Genomic DNA, 23,454 nt, shown 5'->3' with positions numbered 1-23,454 from the left:
TTGGCCGACGCAAAGAATTGTGGGTTATCTCTAGCAACAAAGGATACACCTCATGTGTCCTCCGAATTCTCGTGAGAGTAGGTCGCATTAGAAGGGTGCCTACAGAGTGTCCAACCTGCTTTTATTAAATGAGACAGCCTCGATTACATAACAGGCTTCAAATGAGACCTCCGGAGGACGCAGCCTTCCGAAACGAGACACAGCCATAATGTGCGTTCTCTCCGGTCTCGTCTTTGGCCCCGCCCCTCTCGTTTCCTCGTTTAGCTTCCCGCCAGTGTTGATTCCCCACACCTGCTCCTTGCTAATTGCCCTTGTTAGTTTCCCCTATATCAGTGGTCACCAACCCTGTTCCTGGAGATCGACCGTCCTGCAGACTGCATCTCCAACCCTGCTTCAGCACACCTGTCTGTCATTATCAAGCAAACCTGAACACCTTGATTAGATAGTTCAGGTGTGTTTGATTGGGGTTAGAGCTGAAATCTTCAGGACGGTCGATCTCCAGGAGCAGGGTTGGTGACCACTGCCCTATATTATGCCCTTGTGTCTTCTGTCCTGTGCTCGTTCGTTTTGTACTATTTGCTTGTTTTGCTCCATGCCTCATACGACGTTGCATCTTGTTCCTGCCTGTGAGTTATCCAAGTCTAGTCTAGTGTAAGTTTTGTCAAGTGTTGTTTTAGTCCAGTGTTAGTTAGTTACGTTCATGTTTGCCTGTCGAATTATTTCCCTGTCATTATTGTTTCACCCCCTCGTGGGTCTTTGTTTTGTGTTTTGTATAATAAATCATTGTTTGTTAACAAGACGTTTACAGTTTTTCTCGATTGCTTAAACACATTTCTTGAAATTATGCCTCGTATTCTCAAAATAGTAAACACAAATCCATAACATCTCACCCAATTCCCCAAACATCCTATTTTCAGGTCAAAATGAAGCTCTCTTCTCAAAACCATTTAAACTCACTGAAAAACCAAACTTTTCCTGCAGACATGACTTACAAGCCCTCAAAATCACCCACACTGCAACATAGTCTTAGACACTGGTGAGATCAATTCAAAACACTGTTACTAAAACCTCTTAGTGGGATTCAAGAATAATTTGACAGTTTAGTGTTTATTAGAATATACAACATAAAAGAGTGCACACAGAGCAAAGTGCAAGAATGGGCTTCAGGAAAAAATAAAAATAAAACATTACACTACTGTAAAGTAGATGAAGATGATGACAAGACAAGAGAAGTTCAAAAACCCAAGAACAATATACAGTAAACTGGTCATGCAACACAATACAGTACACAACTGCACAAATAACATTTACATTCAGGCATTTAGCAGATGCTTTTATCCAAAGCCACTTACAGAGACGATAAAGGAAACAATACAGTGAAGCCATTTGTCAATAGGAGGCAATGTAAAAAATATGGCATCCTCTGCACCTTTGGCCCAGAATAGTGAAATTTCTCTCATATAAAGTGTGTACTGTAATTATACTCTATGTTTACAGTAAGTAGTATAAAGCCCAGTAGATGATTCTAGGATGCACACTTACCTTTGCTCCTATTGATATTATCCTGAGATTCTGATTGGTGGGTCATCAGTTTTGCAACTGAATGTTTACTGATGGACAAATGTGTGCTATTTGAGTTTACATCTTGAAACTTCAGTTCATTATATTGTGTGTTTGTGTTTTCTGAATGAGAACATGGTTAAACCTTTGCAAATTGAGGCTGTTTGTGTGTGGGGTTTGTACAAGTTGGTGTATTGTTCTGAGAATGTGTTTATAGTTGTCAGAAAATGGTGAATTGTTTCATGAATTGTGTGTTAGCAATCGAGAAAAACTGTAATAAATAATAAAGACAAAACCCAAAAAAAACACGAGTGGGTAACATAACAAAACAAGCGAGTATAATAACATGACAAGACAGGACTAAGACTAACTACACCTACACAAGAACTACAGTTAACACTTGACATAATTTACAAAATGACTACACTAGACTAAACTTGACAAGACACAGGAACTTACACCACACGAATCAAAATGATTCCAAACAAGGGCAAAACAGGGAAACGCAAGAGTCCACAAAAGGACGTGGACTGGATGCCGGCTACGCTGGACTGGATGCTGGCAGACACGGACTGGATGCGGGCGGACACGGACTGGATGCCGGCGGCCCTGACCCTGGAAGGGAGTCCGGCGGCTTCGAACCTGGAGGGGAACCCGGCGGCATCGACCCCTCCCGCTAAGATCCCTCTGTCTGCTGGGTCCTGTTGTGGCTGGTTCATTCTGGCATGATACGTGGTGAGACACAAGGACAAAGGACCCAGGTGCAGACAGAGGGTAAGGGGTTAACAAGACGTTTAATAAAAAATTAACCAGCATAGGACAGAAAACACAAGGGCATTATAAAGGGATCAAATCAAGAGGGGACAGGTGAAGGGCATGAAACAATAAACGAGCAATAACGAGGAGACAAGAGGGCGGGAACAGAGACGAGACCGGAGATGGTGTGTGGAAGGCCATAAGGGCAAAAATTACCTGTCTCCAAATGAAACATGGGGTTCTGTCATGATCCTGCCACTAGACCACAAGAAACATGACATGATGCGGCAGAATCATGACAGAAGCCCCTCCTTAAGGAGCGGCAACCTGACGCTCCCCAAGGCAACTAACACGACTGGACAGACAGCGACACAAACAAAAACAGGGCAACATGATAAAAATAATACAAAACATAAGAGTCCAGGGGGGAAAGTCTAAACAAGGGCAAAACAGGAGGGGCTTCTGTCAAATGTGTGAATAATTCTCACATTTGTAATACTTTGGTCAGTAAATAATACTATATGTAGTTTTATAATATTTATTTGAATGAATTAAAAGAGCCGTTTCATGTCTATCCTTGAATCACTTAACTAATCAACAGTGATATAGGATATAGAAAGTAGTTAGTAATAAGTAATTAAAAACTTTTTGGAGAGAGTATTTTGTACAATACTCTAATTACTATTGAATATGTAATTAGTAACTAGTAATTCATTACTTTTACAGAGTAACTTGCCCAACACTGCAATCAACAATAAAAGATGTGTGAAAATGAGTGAAAATACACAATAATAGTACAATTTGGAAGGATTTGGGATCTGGGTTTATCTAGAAATCTGTTTGTGTTACAATATCTGTGAGGAGATACATACATATACATGTCTGCTATAACATGTAATAGTGCAAACGCGTAATAGATGTTTTTTTTTATTTAACGAAGTCTTCCTACTGGCTTTATGGTGTGCCAGGATTGAAATCCCTCTTCCATTAGAAGATACAGATGCAGTGCATATTTTATCATTTGTTCTGTGCTGCTGTGGGTCTCTGGGCTCTGGCCTTGTCATTGGTAGTCCCACATCAACAAAAGCCACTCCTTCTTTTATATAAAGAAGATATCACCTACCTAATGTCCTCTTCAGCTGTAGTTTGACCAAGAGAAGAAATGCTACATATATCAACTACAACTTTTTTACTGTTTGGCACAGGTAAGGTAATAGTTATTGTAACTTTGAATTCTATGATGAGGTACATTTCATCAAATGTTATATATATTGGACTTTTAAATTGCATGTTTTCATATTGTACAAATGTATTCTTTTTTTGGTATGCTCAGTTTTATTTTTCTGCTTGAATGTGTTTCAGGTGTACTCACTGTTATGTGTCCAGCCGTCAGCATGAAGGTTTTGACAGGAGATAATGTTACTATGTGGTGTGAACATACTATTCATGTTACTGGAAATCTGTGTTGGTTTAAGCAGACAGCTGGTGCTGTGCCCATTCTGGTTGTGTGCATGATATACACTGAAAGTCTTCAAAGTGTAGAGCCGCGATATTCAAACAATTTCACAAAGAATCACCTGATCATGTACATGTGTGGAAAAAAGACAACTTTAACAATAACGGATGTGAATATTTCTGATTCTGGTTTCTACTTTTGTGGAGCTATGGATTATAACATAAAATTTTTCAATGGAGGCAGGCTTGAAGTTAAAGGTAATCTCAAGCAATACAGCACGTTGTCATAGTAATGTAATATTTATATATTTTCTCTTATTTGTCTTTAATTCAAAGTCAGTCTGTATCTCTGACAAAACGAAAAAACAGTACAGTTTGGTAAATGTCAATATAACAGTAAACTGTTTTACCTATTCAGAAAAGAATGAAATGTCAAGTAAAAATGCAACAGAGAACTTGAAAAAGGGTATGTATGTATGATATATTACTTTCTAAACTGAGTGTACTAGATGTTAATTCCTGTTTACTCTCATTATATAATCATTAGAAAAATATTTACAGTATAATTTCATCTTTTATGTATGAGTAAAATTATATTTACTTTGAATAGATCAGAAGAAATGTCCTGTGTCTAGTGAGAACATCTTTTTTAGCATGACACTCCTGTTTGGTGGAATTATTATTTTTACCTTAAGTATTCTGCTCATTTTGGCTATTATCAGACATCACAAACAACAGAGGCGAGGTAAGTTCTTTCCAAAAGCTTAAGCAAATTACAAATGCAGAATAAATCCCTTTAAATAAAGAATAATTCCCTCTAAGAAAAATACATTTGCTTGTCTCCTTCTCGGCTTTGTACCAGGTGCAGAATGCCAAGCACATCAACATAATTATGAGGTAAACTACGACATAGATTTAGTCTATTTACAGACCTAAACAAACAAATAAATAAACATGAAAAAATCAAAACAATTGCATTTCAATTTTTGCGTGGGAAAGGCAGAGTCCTGTTTCTCGATCCAAAATGATGGGTGCTTGTTGTTTTGAGCAGTTGATCTTAAAGAGACATGTTACATACGCTTCTATTGCCGGGCAAAGACAATATGCGGTTAAAGCGATGTTTTTGTTTAAATTGCACTTCAACACCAAAACTAACAAAATACGGCAATCAAAGTTTTCAACTGTTTTAATGTAGTAAAATACATATGAGGTTTAATACATGTACATGTTTTTAATAATAAACTAATTGCCTATTACTAAAATGTTTAAAAGCCTATTCATTTTAGAATTTTGTTATATTTTTTACTTCACCTTATATAATCTTTTGAGTTAGCAAACATTTGCATTTTCTATATTCTACTTTCTAGTCTCTGCCTCTAAAAATATCTTCCAAAAATGTGCCCTGCCTGTGAAAACAAGCGTCAACATTTGATTGCAATCTTTGACATAGCATTACTCAGTCAATATTAAAGATATCAATGTTATATTTTCACAGAATGTGTTGTACATTATGTATGAAACAGTAACTGTATCACTGCTGATTTATGAGTTTAGCTGGGGTTGCAGGCAGGGTCACAAATGCCTCAGATAAAGTCCTGATTAAAATATGAACATATTTGAACGTTTCTGTTTTTACAGGAGCAGGAATTCGAGTCAGTAGAATATTCTGCTGTGCATTTCTCCAAAAAGAGATCCAAGTCAGCAGAAGAACATACTGATCCATTTCTTGTGTATACTGATGCCACGTGAAGCATAACTCGCTTATTCAAGATCTTAAGGCTATCTGACATTTTTGGTTAATATTGCTATGCTTGTTTATTTATTTGGAAACTCTTTTGATTGTTCTGATACTACCATAAGAACAAGTATATTGATAACGCGTAATAGAAATGATGGCCATATTGTGTTTGTCTTGTTTTTAAGACATGTATTTGTAAAGCATATGCCCGGGGGCATCTTGCCCCAGCTGTCAAACCTATACCTACAGGCCAGATTAACTGTAATAATTTCATATTTTTTATTGTCATTACTTCAACTATGTTTATGTAACTAAATTGGTTAAATTGTGAATCGTATCATTTAAACTTTCATACAAACCAAAGTACAGAAGAAGTGATGGGGGTTGTATGCTTTCTCATTTTAACTCATTCTTTTGGTTGTGATCACTTACACAGTTTACAATAGATTGTTATTCAGCAATGGAATTATTAAATAAAGAAGAATATTGAAATAACAATGAATTCAATTTAATTCCCAACAGATTCAGTGTGCATTTACAATTCTCTGCAAAATTAGCATACAAACAAACCGGTTTTATTTATTTTATTATTTTTTTAAACATCAGACTGTTATATTTACATGTAATTTAATCTACAGTAACACCAATTTACCAACACACACATGATATTTCTATTTCAGTATGTTTCATCCTCAAGGGTATGCCAAAGTTAGCACTTTAATTATTTAAACATTTTTCTAGTAATCTAATATATTGGGGCAAGATGCCACCTGGGCATCTTGTATTTTCATCATGTATTTCAAATGTAAGTGTTTTATTCTAATCATTTCTAATTTTTTAAAGCTTTTTAAAAGAATCTGTTGTTAAAGGCACCTTTAATTCTGTTGCAGGAACCTCTTCACACACACACGTTTTGTGTATTCTGCAACTAGATGAGTGATGGTTAAAACCCACAGATTTTTCTAATCTTCATGAGCAAGTATTAGAATTAACTAATAAATAATGTTTTTAACATTTTTAAATGAATGGGGGGTGCGATGCTTAGTATATTTGATTAAACTAAAACTGCACAAAAATTAAAAGTATGTAAATTTCAGTTTCTCCACCATGAGTCAGTAACTGGGGGTACCTCAAAGACTGTAAATGACACAGGACAGTAAAAAGTTGTTCATTGTATAGACAAATCTACTAAAGTGACCATCAGTAGAGCAAATAAAAATGTTACATGCACAGTTTTCCACACCTCAATTCACACCTATCACTGCAGCTAAACCACGTCAACATCATTTACAATAAATGTGTTTCCATGACCACAAGCTAAATACCCTTTTTATAGTGTGATGAAAACAGCATAGAGGATTTAATTCTAAATTAAGTTATAAAACAGTAGGCTCATAAAATTCAGTCAAGCTGTTGTGGGACTGCCAAAATAAATACATAAATAATTGCCACAGATGAATTTTGCAAAATTTTGCAAATTTTGAACAGATGAATTTTGCAAACTCAATAAAAAATAACTGCAATATTTTTATTTTAAATACAAATTTTAGAGAAAAACTATCAAATTAAGTTTGTATTTCCCTGTTTACCCCCCCCCCCAAACCCTCTTAAGATAGTTCTTGTCTTTTTTTCTCATAACTCTTCTTAAACATAAACATGTATAGTAAAATAAATATATAGACTGACAAGGAAGGTGACAATATTGCTCATGCAGCACAATGAATAATTCACTATTGCGCAACACTGACACATACAGTAGATCTCATTTTAACACTCTTTTTTCTTGGCCTTTGAAAGCGTGTTGTTTTCATCTCTCTCAATGCACAACTGTAAAAGCTGTTTTGTGTTGATGTGCACTTGCACACATGCTTTGTCAAGGTGCAGCTACCGAGCACATTCACATTGAACACAATGAATTTGATGCACAGCGTTTAGGCTGTGGTCAACCTTTAGCTCTGAAAATAGAATACACTTTAGAGCTGCTTTGGTCTCTGTGGGCAAAAGTTTCCATACATCATTTTATTCCAACGAAACTTAAGTGTCATAGCAAAGTGCAAAGTTGTGATATGGCCATATTTAGAATTTCTCTACTGGGATATATTACAAGTTCTTATTCAATCAAATTCATGTTAAAGTGTTAATAGTTTTACTCAATAAATGTAGACAGATTGATGTTGCAGTGGTTCAGGTGGTTCTAGAAAATTGATTATGCTTCGTTAATGTGCTAACTGTCAATATTTTAAAACTGTTCAGACCTGAAATTCCTTTCAGTAAGATCATAAGATCCTACTAAAATCCAGTTTTCATCATAATAATAGTTATTATTTACATCCTTTACACAGATCACATGAGCTCATGTGATACTATCTGTAGACTGACATTTTTTTATTTAAAATATAAATTATTAGATTATGTTTATAATTTCTAACAAAATATCTATTTATAATATCTAATATTTATTTGACCTATAAACGTACTTTTATATTCATGTGAGACTGGTAAAAATGACAAAAAAAGTCAAATGTATTTGTGTATTTTATTGATTGATCATTTGACGGCTTTTAAAATAGGAGGCACGGACATGCAGGGACAAAGAGAAATGTCAGAGGACCCCTGCGGGCTGGTAAAGGTACTACATAAACATCTGGAATATTTTTTAAATAATTATATATTTCAACAGGCATACTGCGTTTAATGAAATGTATCATTTAGAGTTTAGGTGGGAGGGTGTCTCTGGTTCTGAATGGAAGTTTGACAGAGATTATGTTTCATAATCTTATATTGTGACAGTGATTGATTCTCCAGAATGACTGGAGAATATACATATGACCTTTTGTGTAAATGGACATAATAAAGGTAGATGACATTTAAATATCATGCAAACATACAGGAAATGTTGTGTTTACTGTACTACAAACATAAATGAAATGAGGTACATTGAAGTGGACATAAACCGGCACAATTATTGTAAGGACAAATTTTTGAGAAGCGACACAATTGGAAATTCTGCAAGGAGTGTAAAACAGGCCACATTACATCACATACTTACGTATACATCTCAGGTCTGATGTCTGAATGGAAAGACACCAGCCATTCTGGCATCATCTTAAAGAATTACTGAAATCAATTCAAATTCAATGAATGTCACAGTCAGGACTTGTAAGTGCTCCAAGGTACTGTTTTGTGGCCCAAATTCTACTAACAAAAAGTAACCCGATGTATTTGATCACATTATAGGGAAATGTTGATTATATCAAAATGACTAAACACATTTTCAGCATTATCTAGTATATTACAAATTTGTGACCCTCTTTAGTAGCATGGGGATATTTGTGGCAAAGCCAACAAAACATTGTATGGGTCAAAATTATTGATTTTTCTATTATGCCAAAAATCATTAGAATATTAAGTAAAGACCGTAAATAAATCTCGAACAAAAATGACCAGAAACGGCTACAAACTTCACTCACTGCTGCCCGCTCCTTGAGAATTACCCACTCAAGTTTGGTATAAAGAGCTTAGAATTTCTGCTTTCAGCTTCATTTACTCTCCACAACATCATTACAGTGAAAAGCCAATAAAGAACATTAAAACAAACCTGTTTGTTTCTTCTTAGCAACGGCCTTCCACAGCGCCTCTGATGGACAACTTTAAAGGCCATTTTCTCAACATTTAGATTTTTTGCACCCTCAGATTCCAGAGTTTCAAATAGTATATCTCAATCAAATACTGTCCGATCCTAACAAACCATACATCAATGGAAAGCTTATTTATTTAGCTTTCAGATGATGTATAAATCTTAATTTCGAAAAGTTGACCATTTAAACTCTCTTAATTTGTTCTTTTAAGCACAAGCCCATCTGGACTGACTTTAAGGTCTTTAGCATTAATAGCGTCAAATATACAGTATTATCTTTATTAGCAGTATTATCTGGCTGTGGTTGAAACGGAAGGCTACGGAAGGCAATATGGGCTACCAAGTGACCACGTAATAAAATGGTGTTGTGTGTTGTATTGTTATGCCATATGGGACCGGAGGCACTGAGCTTGCATTAACAGAGCCAGTGGGAAGATTGCACAGTTACACTTTATAAATAACAAAAAAAAAAGTTTATACCTTGGGCTATATTAAGTCTGAACAATAAAGGCTCAGATAACTTTAAATTACATTTTCTACCCCATAGAATGTACATAATATTGCAAATAGTACTTACAATAATCATGTGGTATTGTTTGAATGCATCTCTGTTGGAGTTTACTTTAATGTGATATAATGAGGAGCCACATTTGTAAAGTAGAATAAAATGTTAGAATGGTTTTTAAAAACAGTGGTGACTTTTCAACCAGGAATGATGCTAAACATAGCATAGCTAAATGGTCTGGTTCATTGCCCCAGGATACACTCAACAAAACACACCAAACTCAGAGACAAGAAATAACAAAACACCACGGGAATGTATTTTTCTGCTTTATACCTTACAGTGCATGCTCAAGTAATAATATCTTTAGGGAATCACATGAAACAAGTTTATTTGTAAGAAAAATATTTGGACATTATTTGGACAGTAGACATATCTTTAAACTCCACATCCTGCGATATATTGAGTCACATTTTTGTTCTTGCAGTGATTACGCCAGACGTACCTAAACAAAAAGGTGAATTTTATTTAGCTAAACATTTATTTATTTCTTCTATTTTCATGAATATTTTTCAGTGACAAACACACAAACACTTATGTCAGAACTATATCCAACTTACCATGTGGTAATGCCTTGCTGTCTCGCTTTGATCTTGGCACAATTAACAGACAAAGAAATGTCATTGAAATGTCATGAAAAAACTAAGTCTAACTGACTTTAAAAATATAGATATATATTTAATTGTTTTACTGTCAATGGATTTCTTACGTGATTTTGGCCCTTTCGGCTTGCCATACTCTCTTGGTCTCCTCATTATTGCTCGTTATTGTTTCATGCCCGTCAGCTGTTCCCTCTTGATTTCATCCCTTATTTAATGCCCTTGTGTTTTCTGTCTTGTTTCGGTTCATTTTGCCTTGTCTCGGTTCATTTTGCCTTGTCTGTCCGTCGGCACCCTCCCGGTCTTGTATTGCTGTGTTGTCCAGTTTAGTTAGTTGTAGTTTATGTCTAGTATTGTATTTAATCTTGTCTAGTTTAGTGTAGTTAGTCTATGTTCCTGTTACCTCTTGTTTATTCCCTTGCTGTTTTGTTGTGTTACCACCATGTGGGTTTTTGTTTCATGTTTTGTATTTATAATTAAAGTCTGTTTGTTAACTCCTTACCACTGTCTGCACTTGGGTCCTCTGTCCATGTTTCCCCCAGCGTTCATGACAGATACGGCCAGGGGTGCAGCCATCATCACACCAGTACTGACTGTTGATCTGGAAAATCCCATAATCTGTTGAGCCATCCCTGTTGCGGTTTGTGGCTGCCGTGTTGTAGCGAGACTCCCAATACTGAAAGCAAACCCCTTAAGGTATACAAGAATAAAACTATTTTAATTCAATTAAAAAATCATTTAACAGTGAACATCCAAAAACTATGAAATACAATTTCACCAATAGGCCTAATGTTTTGTCTCTGAGAACAGTTTGAATTATATTAAACCTAAATATTATTTAGTCTATTCATTTGTATATTTGGAAATGGTTACTTACAATCACCCAGACTGGCACCTGCATAGCCACTTATGCCTATGGGCATTTAGAGCTCTCGTTAGTTCACGTCTCTCAAATACTGTACGTTGGCATTTGCAGCCAGAATGATCAGAAGAAACACAATAACCTTTATGCTTTTTCTTTGGTAGCCGACAGAAGAATGCTTTCCTATGTTTCCTGTTTCAAATGCAATGTACATCAGTGTTAGGTGTAACTACTTCCATTGGTAGTCGCTCCATAAAGTCGAACATAATTTGCATAAAGTTGAGCAATTCTCAACCTTGTTGCATCACTAGACACACCCTTTCCTGTCGCCAACTGTCACTGTTGCTCGGGTCGCCGGATGTCGCTAAGCTACCATTCAAATAAATGAGATGTTGCTCTATCACTGCCAATCACTGGCGGCATAAAGCCCCGTTCAGACCGTATTTCTGCTTGTCTCCAGTGGCTGTGGTTGAGACGCAAGTTGGCGTTGCCCCTATTGGTTTCCTATAGTAACTTTTTTGAATGACGTTCAGTGATGTTGTAGACAACAAATCAGTTTGCTTGCTGCTGAAACACAAACACAAACACTTTGGAAAGAAAATACCTAATATACATGGAATTAAACTTGCTTGATATGCCAACAATCTCAGACACGTTTTTCTATGCACCATTTTATTTAATGTGTCCCTGTACGAACACAGAGATACCATTAAGAACATGGACATTTTGCTTTTCCTCCATCTGTCCAACTGTCTCCAACTGACAAGAGAATTTTCATTTTGTGGTAAACTATCCATTTAAATATAGGCTATCTCAAAATTTTTAAATGCTGATTATTACTTAAGTACCTTTTTGCAAAACTGAAGAGTCAAGACAACAGCACACAAATCCAAAACACAAGACAAATAGGATAGGCCTAAATGTCCAAACCACAGACAAATAGTCTTGCGCATTCACCTTGAGACACATGCATTTCAACCAGTTCACACGCCACACCTTGCATTTCTCACTCTGAGAAGTGGGACAACGTGTCCCGCTTTATACAGTTCATGGACGAGGCAAATTAAATGTGAAAATGAACGTAACCTATCGTTACAATATTATATTCACGTCCAATTCACAGTGATTTTTTTCTGTGTTTTACTCACAGTGTTGAGAATTACAACCAATCACAGACAGCACATGAACGTAATGACCAATCAGAAGTTTAGAAGAGTCATCGGTCTCAGAGTTCAGTCAGACTCATTCATTTTAATGGGACTTTCATGCAGTCAGCTTCATTTATTTTAATGCAAGATTATAACTCAAGTCAGTTATGGTCAGTGATGTTTTTCACGCGTTTTCTGTTTATTTCCAGTTTGAATAAATGTATTTCATGCTGCTTACAGAAACGATGTGAAGATTTACTAATGCAATACTGCAATGTAATCACCCATAAACAAGCTGTCTGCGTGGTCTATAAGAATATGACACGCAAAAAGTATTTTTATTTTTTTTACATTTACAATCATAATTATAATATCAAGAGCAATAATAACACGTTTTTTTGTTTACATACTGGTGACCATTGGCGACAGGAAGTGGGCATGTGGAGTCGCTGGCTGTCAGAATTCTGCCTCCTTGTTCAGGATTTTCTAGTCTAGTGGCAGGATCATGACAGAACCCTTGTGTTTAGTTGAGTGAGAAAGACATGGTAAGACATCTCATCTTTAGTGAGAAAGACATGGTTTGTTTATCATTGACATGCCATGTGCTTTCTCATGTCTCGTCATTTGGCCCCGCCCCTCTCGTCTCACGTATTGCTTTCCTGCCGTGTCTCATGTTCCTCACCTGCCCCTCGTTATCTTCCTTTGTCTGTCTCCCTATTAAATGCCCGTGTGTTTGCTGTCTTGTGCGGATTCGTTGTTCAATGTCTCGTATGTTGTGCTTGTTCCCAGAGTTCCTGCCTTGCTCCGTGTGTCCCTGAAAGTGAGTTGTGTTTGTTTATGACTTTAGTTCTCGTTTTGCCCCCTTGAGGGAAGTTTTTGGTTTAAAGTTTTGTATTTTAGTTTGTCCTGTCAGACACCCCCTCGTGGGTATTTCCTTTGTTCAGTGTTTTGTTTTCTGTTAAAGTATTTGTTAACCCCTTCATCCCCGCTACCTGCACTTGGGTTCTTCCTCCCCACAAAGTGTGACAGCTGGCGGTGTGATGACTAGCGACACCTAGCGACAGAGTCGCTGGCGGTGTGAACACAGCAAACCCTGCTGTAACTGACTGGAGATGGATGACGTGAGATCCGCTGCTTTACTCCTATTAGTAGTCGCTCCCGAAAGTGGCTCATCATTTGCATAAATTTGAGAAACTCTCAACGGCTGTGTCTCATTTCGTAAGGCTGCGTCCTCCAGAGGTCTCATTTGAAGGCTGCTACATCATCAAGGCTGTCTCGTTTCATAAAATCAGGTAGGACTCTCCGGAGGCACCCTTCAAATGCGACCTTCTTTGACAGGGATTCGGAGGATACATGAGATGTATGCTTCGTTGCTAGAGATAACCCACAATTCTTTGCGTCGGCCAACATCTGTTATTTGAATAAACAGCAACAGCTGCACATTCAATCAAATATGTGGTGTTTAAATGGTAACAGTTTACAATTTGTGTCACGTGTTTTAATCTTAGCAGGCATATGTAGTAAATAGGTTTACAAGTGTTTAGTGATTTTTAAACGTTATGAAACAGTAAGGCAAAATTGTATATTTCTTTAACTCTTTTGGCATTGTTTAGGGTAGAAAGTAACCAACTTTTTACCTCTTAAATCATGTAGAAATCATTTTAATTAATTTGACAGGTGTGCGAGTGCAACGTGTGCAACGGTGTTGTCATAGCAACGTGGTACTTCCTGTTTCCTTTTCTGCCCGTATGTCCTACGAAGGATGTCTCGTTTAATTCTAAGTTGAGAATCCTCCGTATACCGCGTCCTTTAGAGGATGATACCTATGGAGGACACAAGGACACAGCCTTACGAAACAAGACACAGCTAACTTTGTCGGGTCGCTAGACACGCCCACTTCCTGACGCTAATGGTCACTGTCGCTGGAAGTCGCCAGCTCTCCATTGAAATGAATGACATCAAGTCGCTTTGTCGCTAGGTGTCGCTGGTTAACTCAAGACATCAGCCTTTTACTTTGTTTTTTTGTTGTCTTTTTTTTGTTATTTATATTTAATGTATACACTTTATGCTTTCAAAATGACATTAATCTTACATAATTATGTAATATTGGTGTAAATGCATTTATGGGACATTTGAGCTGCATGAAATAGCCTTTGCTTTAAACCATGTCATGCTGTTTTTACTGGTTGAAATAATTGATTAAATATAAGTATTTAAAATAAAAGACAAAGCATTTTTTAATAAGGTAATTATAAAAAATTGCCCTCATAGAGATTAAAAAGGTTAATAGAAATCCCTTGCAGCAGGGGCGTAGCCAGAACTTTTTTTTAGAGGTGGCCAGGTAAGACCCAGTGATTTTATTAGGGTGACCAAAAAATCCTTACAGACAGAAATTCTTTAACTTCTAGTGTAATTTACACCAATTCTTCATTACACATAGTTTGCTGGTCAAAAACATACACAAATAACGTAAAGTAAACAATTTATTTGCAATGCTTTCATGGGCTAACATTATTTTAAAATAATTTGCTAGCTATCATTTGCAGTAAGTTAGCATTTTTTATAGAAAATAAACATTGCAGTACCCCAAATTAAACTTTCGCGAAAATGTAATTAATGAATGAAATCCAGTTAAACAAAACTGATTTTACTGACCTGATCCTTCTGCTCGCGATGAACTTCCATGGTACACAGACCAGTGGCGTAGCCAGAATTTTGTCTGGGCCTGTCTGTAAATGAGGGGACCATTTTGTACATAGCCATTTATATTTTTCTATTACTAAACTGACACACCTATATTATACAGCACATTTCAACATTTTAGCTAACGTAAACATAGCCAAGTGGTTCTTAATCCTGGTTTACGCTGATTTAAATCACCAGCTCGTTAGAAGAGCGCTCCATGAATAAACTGTGTTCCTATTGACATGGTCCCTACACAGTGTTCACTGCTCTCTACTCCCTGCACACAGGAAATCAGCTGAAGTTACTAACTTTAAGTTAACTAAAGTTCAGAACACGAATTTGCGCTACACGATTGCCTGCAGCGTCTTCACACAGGGACAAAACTTACTATGGAAATTTGAAGGGTTATTTAATCGCAATCGTGAGATTTGCGTAGTAGTCATGATTCGTGCATTTCAATGCCTTTTATGTCCACTTCGCAAACCTCTGAAGCGGTAAGAGAAGCATACAAAATATGCAGAGCGGGGGGTCGCAAGGATCAGTATTGAACCGCAGTAGCTCAGCGGCTACCAGTCAAACCATTGGCTTACCTTTTACATGACAATGCGGAGTGTTCGAGATTGAGAAAAGATTCTGTTGAGAAAAGTCTTTCGACACTACAAGAAGTCATATGCAGTGTAATCGTTATCTTTAGCAGTCTACTCATTTTCTTCTTGCTCATCTTTTCGTAATATACTGTATATAAAAACAGACTAGTGTGCACCCGCCATCGCAGCATATAAATTAAACTCTTGGCGCAAAAGATGCTACGCACAACACGTGACATAATTAAACCAATAACTTTGAAAACAGCGAAGAGCACTGATTGGTCGATCAACCAGAGTAACAAATCAACAATTCCTTATTTTTTATTTTAAGAAATCAATGATCTGAGGGGGTCGTACATGTAAATCGTGTACATGTACGGCCCCTCGTGGCTACGCTACTGACACAGACAGTACACTGTCACGAAGCGGTTAGCAGCTGTTCAGCTATAGCGCTCAGACTGTTTGCGTCAGTGCGTCAGCATATGACATCATATTAACGCAAGAGTAAAGTTACTTTCAGTGCATACGCTAAATGATCTGAGCAGCACTCCGTATCCGTAAACTCCGACACACATCTTAAAACTGCTTCGCACAACAGAGGTGGCCAGATAGGTGGCCATCCATCATTCAGGGGTAGCCGTGGCCACCATGTAGCTACGCCCCTTCCTTGCAGGGGCAAATTTGAAAGAATATAGCCAAATTAGTGCTAGGTTGTTATTGATGCAGAAAAATAAAAATACATTTCGGTAATGTTTTACACACACAGCTTGACATACACGCTCAGGGCAAGTTAAGCAATCCTGCTGTACAGAATGTACATTGAGCACTTCTGTTCATGTGTTTGGGGCCAGTTTTTCTTATTTTAAAACATTTGTATTCTTGAAATATATAATATATTTTTTTCAGATTTACTCATCATTATAAGTTCTACTTGTGCTGGTCAATCAAAAACAATAGGTAAAAAGAACAACAGCTAGAGAATTAGGTGGCTACACACGTGAGTGGCCCCTAACAGATGTAATCTCACTCCAAACGTTTCATAAAACTTCAGAGGCCTGGACTAAGGTAAAAAAAAGGTAAGTGAGCTTGCAACTTTTGACAGAGCAAGTGGTAAGAAACGTTTTCGACAGCAGGAAGTGAGTCCAGACATGGTGATGGCTCCCTCTGGTGGAGAGATGAATGATCCATGGGCTGAGAAGTGACGCTTTCTGATTGTTGGTACTAGAAGGTGTTTTGAGCAAATGCAGTACAGAGAATGGACTTTATTGAAAAAAGGAAAAGAAACAAATTCAAACCAAAAGGGGAATAAAAGGTCCGATAATAGACAAAGAGAAAGAGGAAGTAGAGAGATAGAGGAAACGGGAACCACTAGAAAAGACAAACCAGTACAGCTAGGGAAAAGCGAGCCAGTGGCGGTATGCATGTGAGCATCAGACAGTGTGAGGAGAAAAGCTGACTAATCCAGGGAAATAAGAAACAAAGTCAAGCTGCTATACACTGGACAGCTGAGCACCCAATGATAGCAAAGCACAGGGACAGGTTACTATATTTAAACAAAGCTTTCTCGTCCCTGGCGAGTATCCAGGGTGGCGTAGTCACTCTCTATTCAGTGGTCAATTGGTGCCAGGTCACATAAACATAAATGACTCATATGGCTACACGGGAAATTATTTTAAACACATTTCTGTTGTAAACACAAAGATTTGCGTGTTATAGCTCTGTGGTTTGGGTTGTTTTGGTCCACCTTAATTCCTCCCGTTATGATCGTTATGTTACGTTTCTTCCTGTTGTTTCAAAGATTAAAGGTACAATCACTGCAGTAACGTGGTAAAGGCTAACATGTATGTCAGGGTTTTAAGAATGTTAGAGTTCTGACATTTTGAATTTTAAGATGTAGAATAGTAAATTTGAATAAACAAATGTTATTGCGTGGTAGAGTCTTATATATTTTTTTCGTTTGCAATTTTCAAGAACAGCTTCACGTTTAAATGATTTTGTCTGTAATCAGATGAAAATATGGCTATAAATATACTATTTGTGTAATATTGATGATTAAGTTAGAAGTTTGTTCATTTTTAGACAGAATTTTGTAGAAAAAATGAAACGGGCACAAAGTCAGGCACAGCAGAAGAAACCATGTCAAAGACAGGCAGATCATGCAGTACAGTGCAGTGCAGGTCAGAGCCAATCCACCAGCAAGTGCCAAGGTGGCCAGCAAATTAGCAGCCCTGAACCTGGCAGCACAGGTCAGAGCCAGCCAGAGAGGGCCAGTGAGGACTACACCAGCAGCCATCTATCTGCAGCAACAGGTAAAAGTCAGAACATGAGCAATTTTTACAGAAAGTTCTCACAATACCACTTCATAATCATACATTAACCATTTAAAAATGACAATTTAGAACAATTTTTGTCTGTTTAATGTATTTTATTTATAAAAGAGAGATGTGTTGTCCAGGCACTTGTGTGCGCATTGTGCCATTTTTATGTCATCCCACTTGTGTTGAGGCACAGGACTATTCCCATGGACCCCCCGACTGGTTCTTGGTCCCCCTGTGCCACCCCATTAAAAAAATCCTAGAATCGCCCCTGGCCGCATTCAAGTGCTCCAAGCACGTAGATGTGTCCGCCATCTTGGAACGGTCCAGTGACGTCGCTCACTGTTTGCAAGAAGCACTGTGCAGCCCGTCAGCTTCGTCTTGAGGCTCGGACCGTTCCAATATGGCGGACTACCTAAGTATAGCGGCCCATAGAAACAGATGCTAATGCGGCATCTAGTTTCAATATCTGTGTAATACTATATATTTCATACCTCAAAAAGAACATTTATTACCAAAACACTCACTCAGTACTTCTTTCTTACCTTCTAGAAAGGAGCCATAGCGTGTCTTCCGGTTTATAGCACACTAGATGACGTTGGGGTGTATGGAATTCTGGGATAAGTAGTTTGTTTGCTGGAGGACTCGCTTGAATTTCGTCATGGATGGGCGTAAGAAATGTATTAAATGTGCTCGTGAATATATATGGTACAACAGAGGTGTTTAATAGTTTAGTAGATACTGTGGTGTTTAATTAATGTAAAATAAAAATGTCCATAATCAAATCATGGTTATTGTAGTTTCCGCCAAATTGCCGTAGTTAATAATAAAGAAATGTTTAAATAAATGTTTTGAGGAGGCTCTGTAAATATCATATAATTTCATCAGAAACTGTAATTAGGAAGGTGAACCTTTAACCTTTTTTTACACAACATTGGAGAAAAATGTGTGATATAACAGTATGCTCATGCAGAGTTCTATGATACATGTGCATTTAAATATGGAGACAGTTACCAAAGCAAGGTAACCATAGAAGCAGTAGGAATTCCTTGTCTTGCTATGAGATAAATAGACATTTAAAATGGTTAACATTTAAAATTATAAACGCACACACACGGTTTCCATGTTTTATGTGGGTTATAGACATTATGACACTTATACTGTACAAACTGTATATTCTTGCCTCTAAGTCTCGCCCTACCCCTAAACCCAACACTAACATAAATCTTCCTGCATTTTATACATTTACAAATAAACATCACTTATAACCACCTGTGGAGGTTTTGAGATCACTTTAGCAAATGTCATCACTAAAATGGATATTCTGGATTACTGTTGTAGTCTGAAGTGAATATGGATCAAGAGAAAGCTCAGTGCATGTGAAGTCAAGGTCCACAAGATCAAGATTGTGCATACAAGAACTTTTTATTTCTAAATTATAATTATTATAAAGTAAACACACGTAAACAAAGACATCAAAAACACACTTTTATTTTCTAAAGGCTGGTCACACATCTCAAGCTTTTCAACAGAACACTTGTGACACATATGCAAGTGACAGTACATGCTCAAAATGTTATACCTGGACAATTACATATCTAGAATGGATTTTATATTTCAAAAACATTTCTGTACTCATGTTTCTTTTACAGATGTCCCTTTTAGCCCAGAGTAGGTGCCTGATGGTCCTGTCAATCATCTTCCAAGTGTATTTAAGCAGCCGCCTACATTTCTCTTACCTCAGCTTTTCCAGCATCCCTCCATCACCACGATTCCTCCCATGCGACTCCTAAGACATCTAACACAATTAGTTTACCATCATTATTATTTTCATTAAGTCCAAATTGCTTTGTATTTTTCGTACACTACACTGACAGGTGAACTCGTCAATGTTCTATTCAACAGGCAATCGATTTTATTCATTTGAGCAGAAAAACAGTAAAGAAATTACACTGAAAAATGATGAAAAAATATCTGTTTTTATTTTCGATATTAAAAAATGTACGAGTTATGGTACATGCAGTGATCAGTGCAGAATCGTGTTACCTTCTGCTTGACATGGGCATCTGAGAATCTGGGATGAGCATCCAGTCAAACTAGAGCTGGGTCTGTCATACTCAAGTGTCCCAGGATGAGAGATGAAAACAAGACAAGCTTATTAGTGTACAGAGCATATTTACACATACGTAAAAATGACACAATACGACAAATGTTTGTGTTTGATTCCTAACCAACTAAAATGGCATAAACATGTCCAACACTGTCAGAAAAAAGTACAATCCTTTTCTCTACATAATCAAATGTACTTTTTGAGCTACACTATTGCACCATAAGGACCTATTGTGTACCTTTGAATGTACAGTTGAATGTTTAGTACCACTAGAATTTAATTGGTACACAATAGATCCTTAAGGCACACAAATAGGTCCCTAGGGTGCAATAATATACCAACATTTTATGGGCTGCATACCCATAAAGGAACCATAATGACAGAAAAGGTACGGCTTTGTACTCTTTTTTTTTGACAGTGTACTTAGGTACCACCTAAATCATTCCCTGTCCCCTAACTAGTGCACTATATGCCATTCAAAAAAGTAAATATGTGAACAAGTGGCTGATTTCAGAATCTTCAGCAGTTTTTTATAATGTAGGAGGTAGGACGCTTTAGACTCTAGTGAGCTTTTGAGGGCAGAAATTGTTTTATTGATGTTTTTTTGCTGCTCGTTTATTTGATGGACATCGATGGACTCTGTGCACAAGCGTAGTGAGGAACGTCAGATGTTGTCAGAAGTTGGGATATCAGTTTTCGGTTTACCTTCGCACCGCTATTTCTTAACATAGCTTAACAACCACATTTCTGTCAAATTTTACTTTTAATAAGCACTAACTGCTGACAAAAGAGCCCTTATTCCACTGATTAGATGCACAGGGCAGCCTTCAATTTGGTAAAGGCCTGCTGGCACCGCTCCGTCCACTGGACCGTATCTGGTACTTCCTTTTTAGTGAGATCAGTCAGCGGGTTGGTGAGTTCCGAATATTTATGTACAAACCGTCTACAATATCCCGCCAACCCAAGGAACTGTCTCACCTCCTTTTTGGTCTTAGGCCTCGGGCAGGCCGCAATTGCTGCGGTCTTATCAATTTGGGGACGCACCTGCCCATGACCTAAGTGGAAGCCCAGATACTTGACCTCCACCCGCCCAATCGCACACTTCTTCGGATTAGCCGTGAGCCCAGCCTCCCTCAGCGACCTCAGCACCGCTCTCAGATGCTCCATATGCCGCTGCCAATCGTTAGTATGGATGATGATATCGTCAAGGTAGGCAGCGGCATACGTCGCATGGGGTCGGAGGACACGGTCCATGAGGCGCTGGAAGGTGGCCGGAGCTCCAAACAATCCGAACAAAAGAGTTACGAATTGGTGTAATCGGAACGGCGTGGTGAAGGCTGTCTTTTCTTTGGATACTGGTGTTAGGGGGATCTGCCAGTACCCTTTTGTCCAGCGTCGAATAAAAACGAGCAGAGCCCAGCCAGTCCAACAATTCGTCGACCCGGGGGATTGGGTAAGCGTCGAATTTCGACACTGTATTAACTTTGCTGTAGTCCACGCAGAACCTAACCGAGCCGTCTGTTTTGGGAACCAAAACTATCAGGCTCACCCAGTCACTGTTGGACTCTTCTATTACCCCCAAATCTAACATGGCCTCTAATTCTGCCTGAACCACCTTTTTTTGTGTTCAGGTAAACGGTAGGCTCTACTACGCACCACTACCCCCGGTTCGGTTTCGACATGGTGCTGTATGAGATTCGTTCGGCCCGGAAGGGAAGGGAAGAGAACACGTCGGCAAACTCCGCTTTTAGGCAGGCCAGGTCAGTGAGCTGCAAGGGTGAGAGGTGGTCTCCCCCCGGGGCCAGGGCAATGGAATGCGGTTTAATATTTGCTTCTGGCCCGAGATCCTCCTTTGCGGATACCACCGTCGCCAGCATCACTGCCTCCTCCTCGCTCCATTTTTTTAAGGAGGTTAAGGTGGTATATTTGACGTGCGCCTCCCCTATCCGTCCAAATGACCTCGTAGTCGAGGTCCCCGACTTGCCGTGTGACCTCAAAGGGTCCTTGCCACTTCGCAAGTAATTTGGAGCAATACAAGCACTTTCTCTCCCGACGTGAATTTCCTCAGGTTAGAACCCCGGTTATACAGACGGCTTTGTTTGTCCTGGGCCTGTAGCAAATTCTCCAGTGACAGCCGCCCCAGTGTCTGGAGTTTTGCTCTCAGGTCCAGGACATATTGAATTTCATTCTTACTCGAAGAAGGCCCGTCCTCCCAGTTCTCCTTCATTACGTCAAGAACCCCACGGGGCTGATGCTCATACAGGAGCTCGAAGGGGGAAAACCCTGTGGAGGCTTGGGGGACCTCTCGTACTGCGAATAAGAGGGGCTCTAACCATTTATCCCAATTCTTGGCGTCCTCGTGGACGAACTTACGAATCATGGTTTTCAACGTGCGATTAAATCGTTCCACCAGTCCGTCGGTCTGTGGGTGGAAGACGCTGGTGTGAATCGATTTAATGCCCAGTAATTCATACAGTTCATGTAGCGTACGTGACATGAACGCCGTGCCTTGATCGGTGAGGATCTCGCGGGGGATCCCCACCCGGGAGATGATATGAAACAGGGTGTCCGCAACACTCTTCGCGAAAATGCTAATAGTCCACCAGGACCAATGCAAAGCGATATCCCCGTGCAGATCGCTCTAATGGCCCGATGAGGTCCATACCAATTCTCTCGAAGGGGACCTGCATTAACGGAAGAGGGCGCAAAGGCGCTTTTGGGGTGGCCGGTGGGTTTACCAACTGACATTCCCGGCAAGACGCGCACCACCTGCGCACGTTGTCGTGAATGCCCGGCCAAAAGAATCGGGCCATGAGGCGACTCAGTGTATTGCCCTGCCCTAAGTGACCTGCCATTGGATTACTATGAGCCGCCTGGAAAAGCATTTCCCGACGGCTTTTCGGAATCAACAAATGGGTTATATCTTCCTTTGTCTGAGTGTCTTGGGTCACTTGATATAACCGATTCTTTCTTATAGCAAAATAAGGGTAGGAGAGGGCACGTGTGGGCTGAACCAGCTGTCCGTCGATGGATGCAACCTGCTCAAACGCCCGTTTCAGCGTAGCATCCTGGGCCTGCTCCAGGGGGAAGTCATCGCGATCTGAGAGTACCAACCTCTCAATCTTGCGCGCCTCCCCGGAGTTCGGCTCCGACGGACCCGGCTCCACACTGCCCGCATGCACACAGCCTCCCCTACCGTGCTTCTTTCTCCAAGAGGCATCCGCACACAATAACCCCAGTAATTTAGGAAAAGCCGGCCAATTCGTCCCCAAAATTAGCGGATGCCTGAACTGAGGATTAACCGCCACCTCTACACTATGCTTTTTCCCCCTAAATTTAATGGGCAGCCTCAACAACGGGTATTTCAACACATCCCCATGTACGCACCGCACCTTAACCTCGCGGCTTTTACCCAATGCCCCGAAACGAACCAGGCTTTG

General features: G+C 38.9%; 2 protein-coding genes across 2 annotated transcripts; one reads left to right on the top strand and one right to left on the bottom strand.

The window, feature by feature from the left end:
* The first annotated feature begins 3,466 nt into the window (after positions 1-3,466).
* On the top strand, positions 3,467-5,886 carry LOC130546399 (uncharacterized). The gene is made up of 6 exons (XM_057321665.1): positions 3,467-3,521; positions 3,679-4,029; positions 4,190-4,237; positions 4,382-4,516; positions 4,634-4,668; positions 5,410-5,886. The coding sequence occupies exons 1-6, from the start codon at positions 3,479-3,481 to the stop codon at positions 5,518-5,520; spliced, it is 723 nt and encodes a 240-aa protein (XP_057177648.1). The 5' UTR covers positions 3,467-3,478; the 3' UTR covers positions 5,521-5,886.
* Positions 5,887-10,076: 4,190 nt separating this feature from the next.
* On the bottom strand, positions 10,077-11,316 carry LOC130546456 (lysozyme C II-like). The gene is made up of 4 exons (XM_057321725.1): positions 11,185-11,316; positions 10,810-10,997; positions 10,269-10,300; positions 10,077-10,153 (listed from the first exon to the last, which is right to left on the bottom strand). Exons 1-4 carry the CDS (start codon positions 11,228-11,230, stop codon positions 10,087-10,089), a joined length of 333 nt encoding a protein of 110 aa, XP_057177708.1. The 5' UTR covers positions 11,231-11,316; the 3' UTR covers positions 10,077-10,086.
* Positions 11,317-23,454: the final 12,138 nt, after the last annotated feature.

Source organism: Triplophysa rosa, linkage group LG22, assembly GCF_024868665.1.
Source record: "Triplophysa rosa linkage group LG22, Trosa_1v2, whole genome shotgun sequence".
Taxonomy (NCBI): domain Eukaryota; kingdom Metazoa; phylum Chordata; class Actinopteri; order Cypriniformes; family Nemacheilidae; genus Triplophysa; species Triplophysa rosa.
Note: the sequence above shows the minus strand (reverse complement) of the source record. Positions and strands in the feature narration are given on the sequence as shown.

Bases quoted from the DNA above. Each gene is read 5' to 3' on its own strand.
- LOC130546399 (XM_057321665.1), top strand. From the start codon at position 3,479: ATGCTACATATATCAACTACAACTTTTTTACTGTTTGGCACAG. The intron at 4,238-4,381 runs GTATGTATGTAT...TACTTTGAATAG, and splicing joins AACAGAGAACTTGAAAAAGG to ATCAGAAGAAATGTCCTGTG. The intron at 4,669-5,409 runs GTAAACTACGAC...CTGTTTTTACAG, and splicing joins CACATCAACATAATTATGAG to GAGCAGGAATTCGAGTCAGT.
- LOC130546456 (XM_057321725.1), bottom strand. From the start codon at position 11,230: ATGCCCATAGGCATAAGTGGCTATGCAGGTGCCAGTCTGGGTGATT. The intron at 10,998-11,184 runs GTAAGTAACCAT...GTATACCTTAAG, and splicing joins AGGTGCCAGTCTGGGTGATT to GGGTTTGCTTTCAGTATTGG. The intron at 10,154-10,268 runs GTAAGTTGGATA...CTTTTTGTTTAG, and splicing joins CAGCAAGGCATTACCACATG to GTACGTCTGGCGTAATCACT.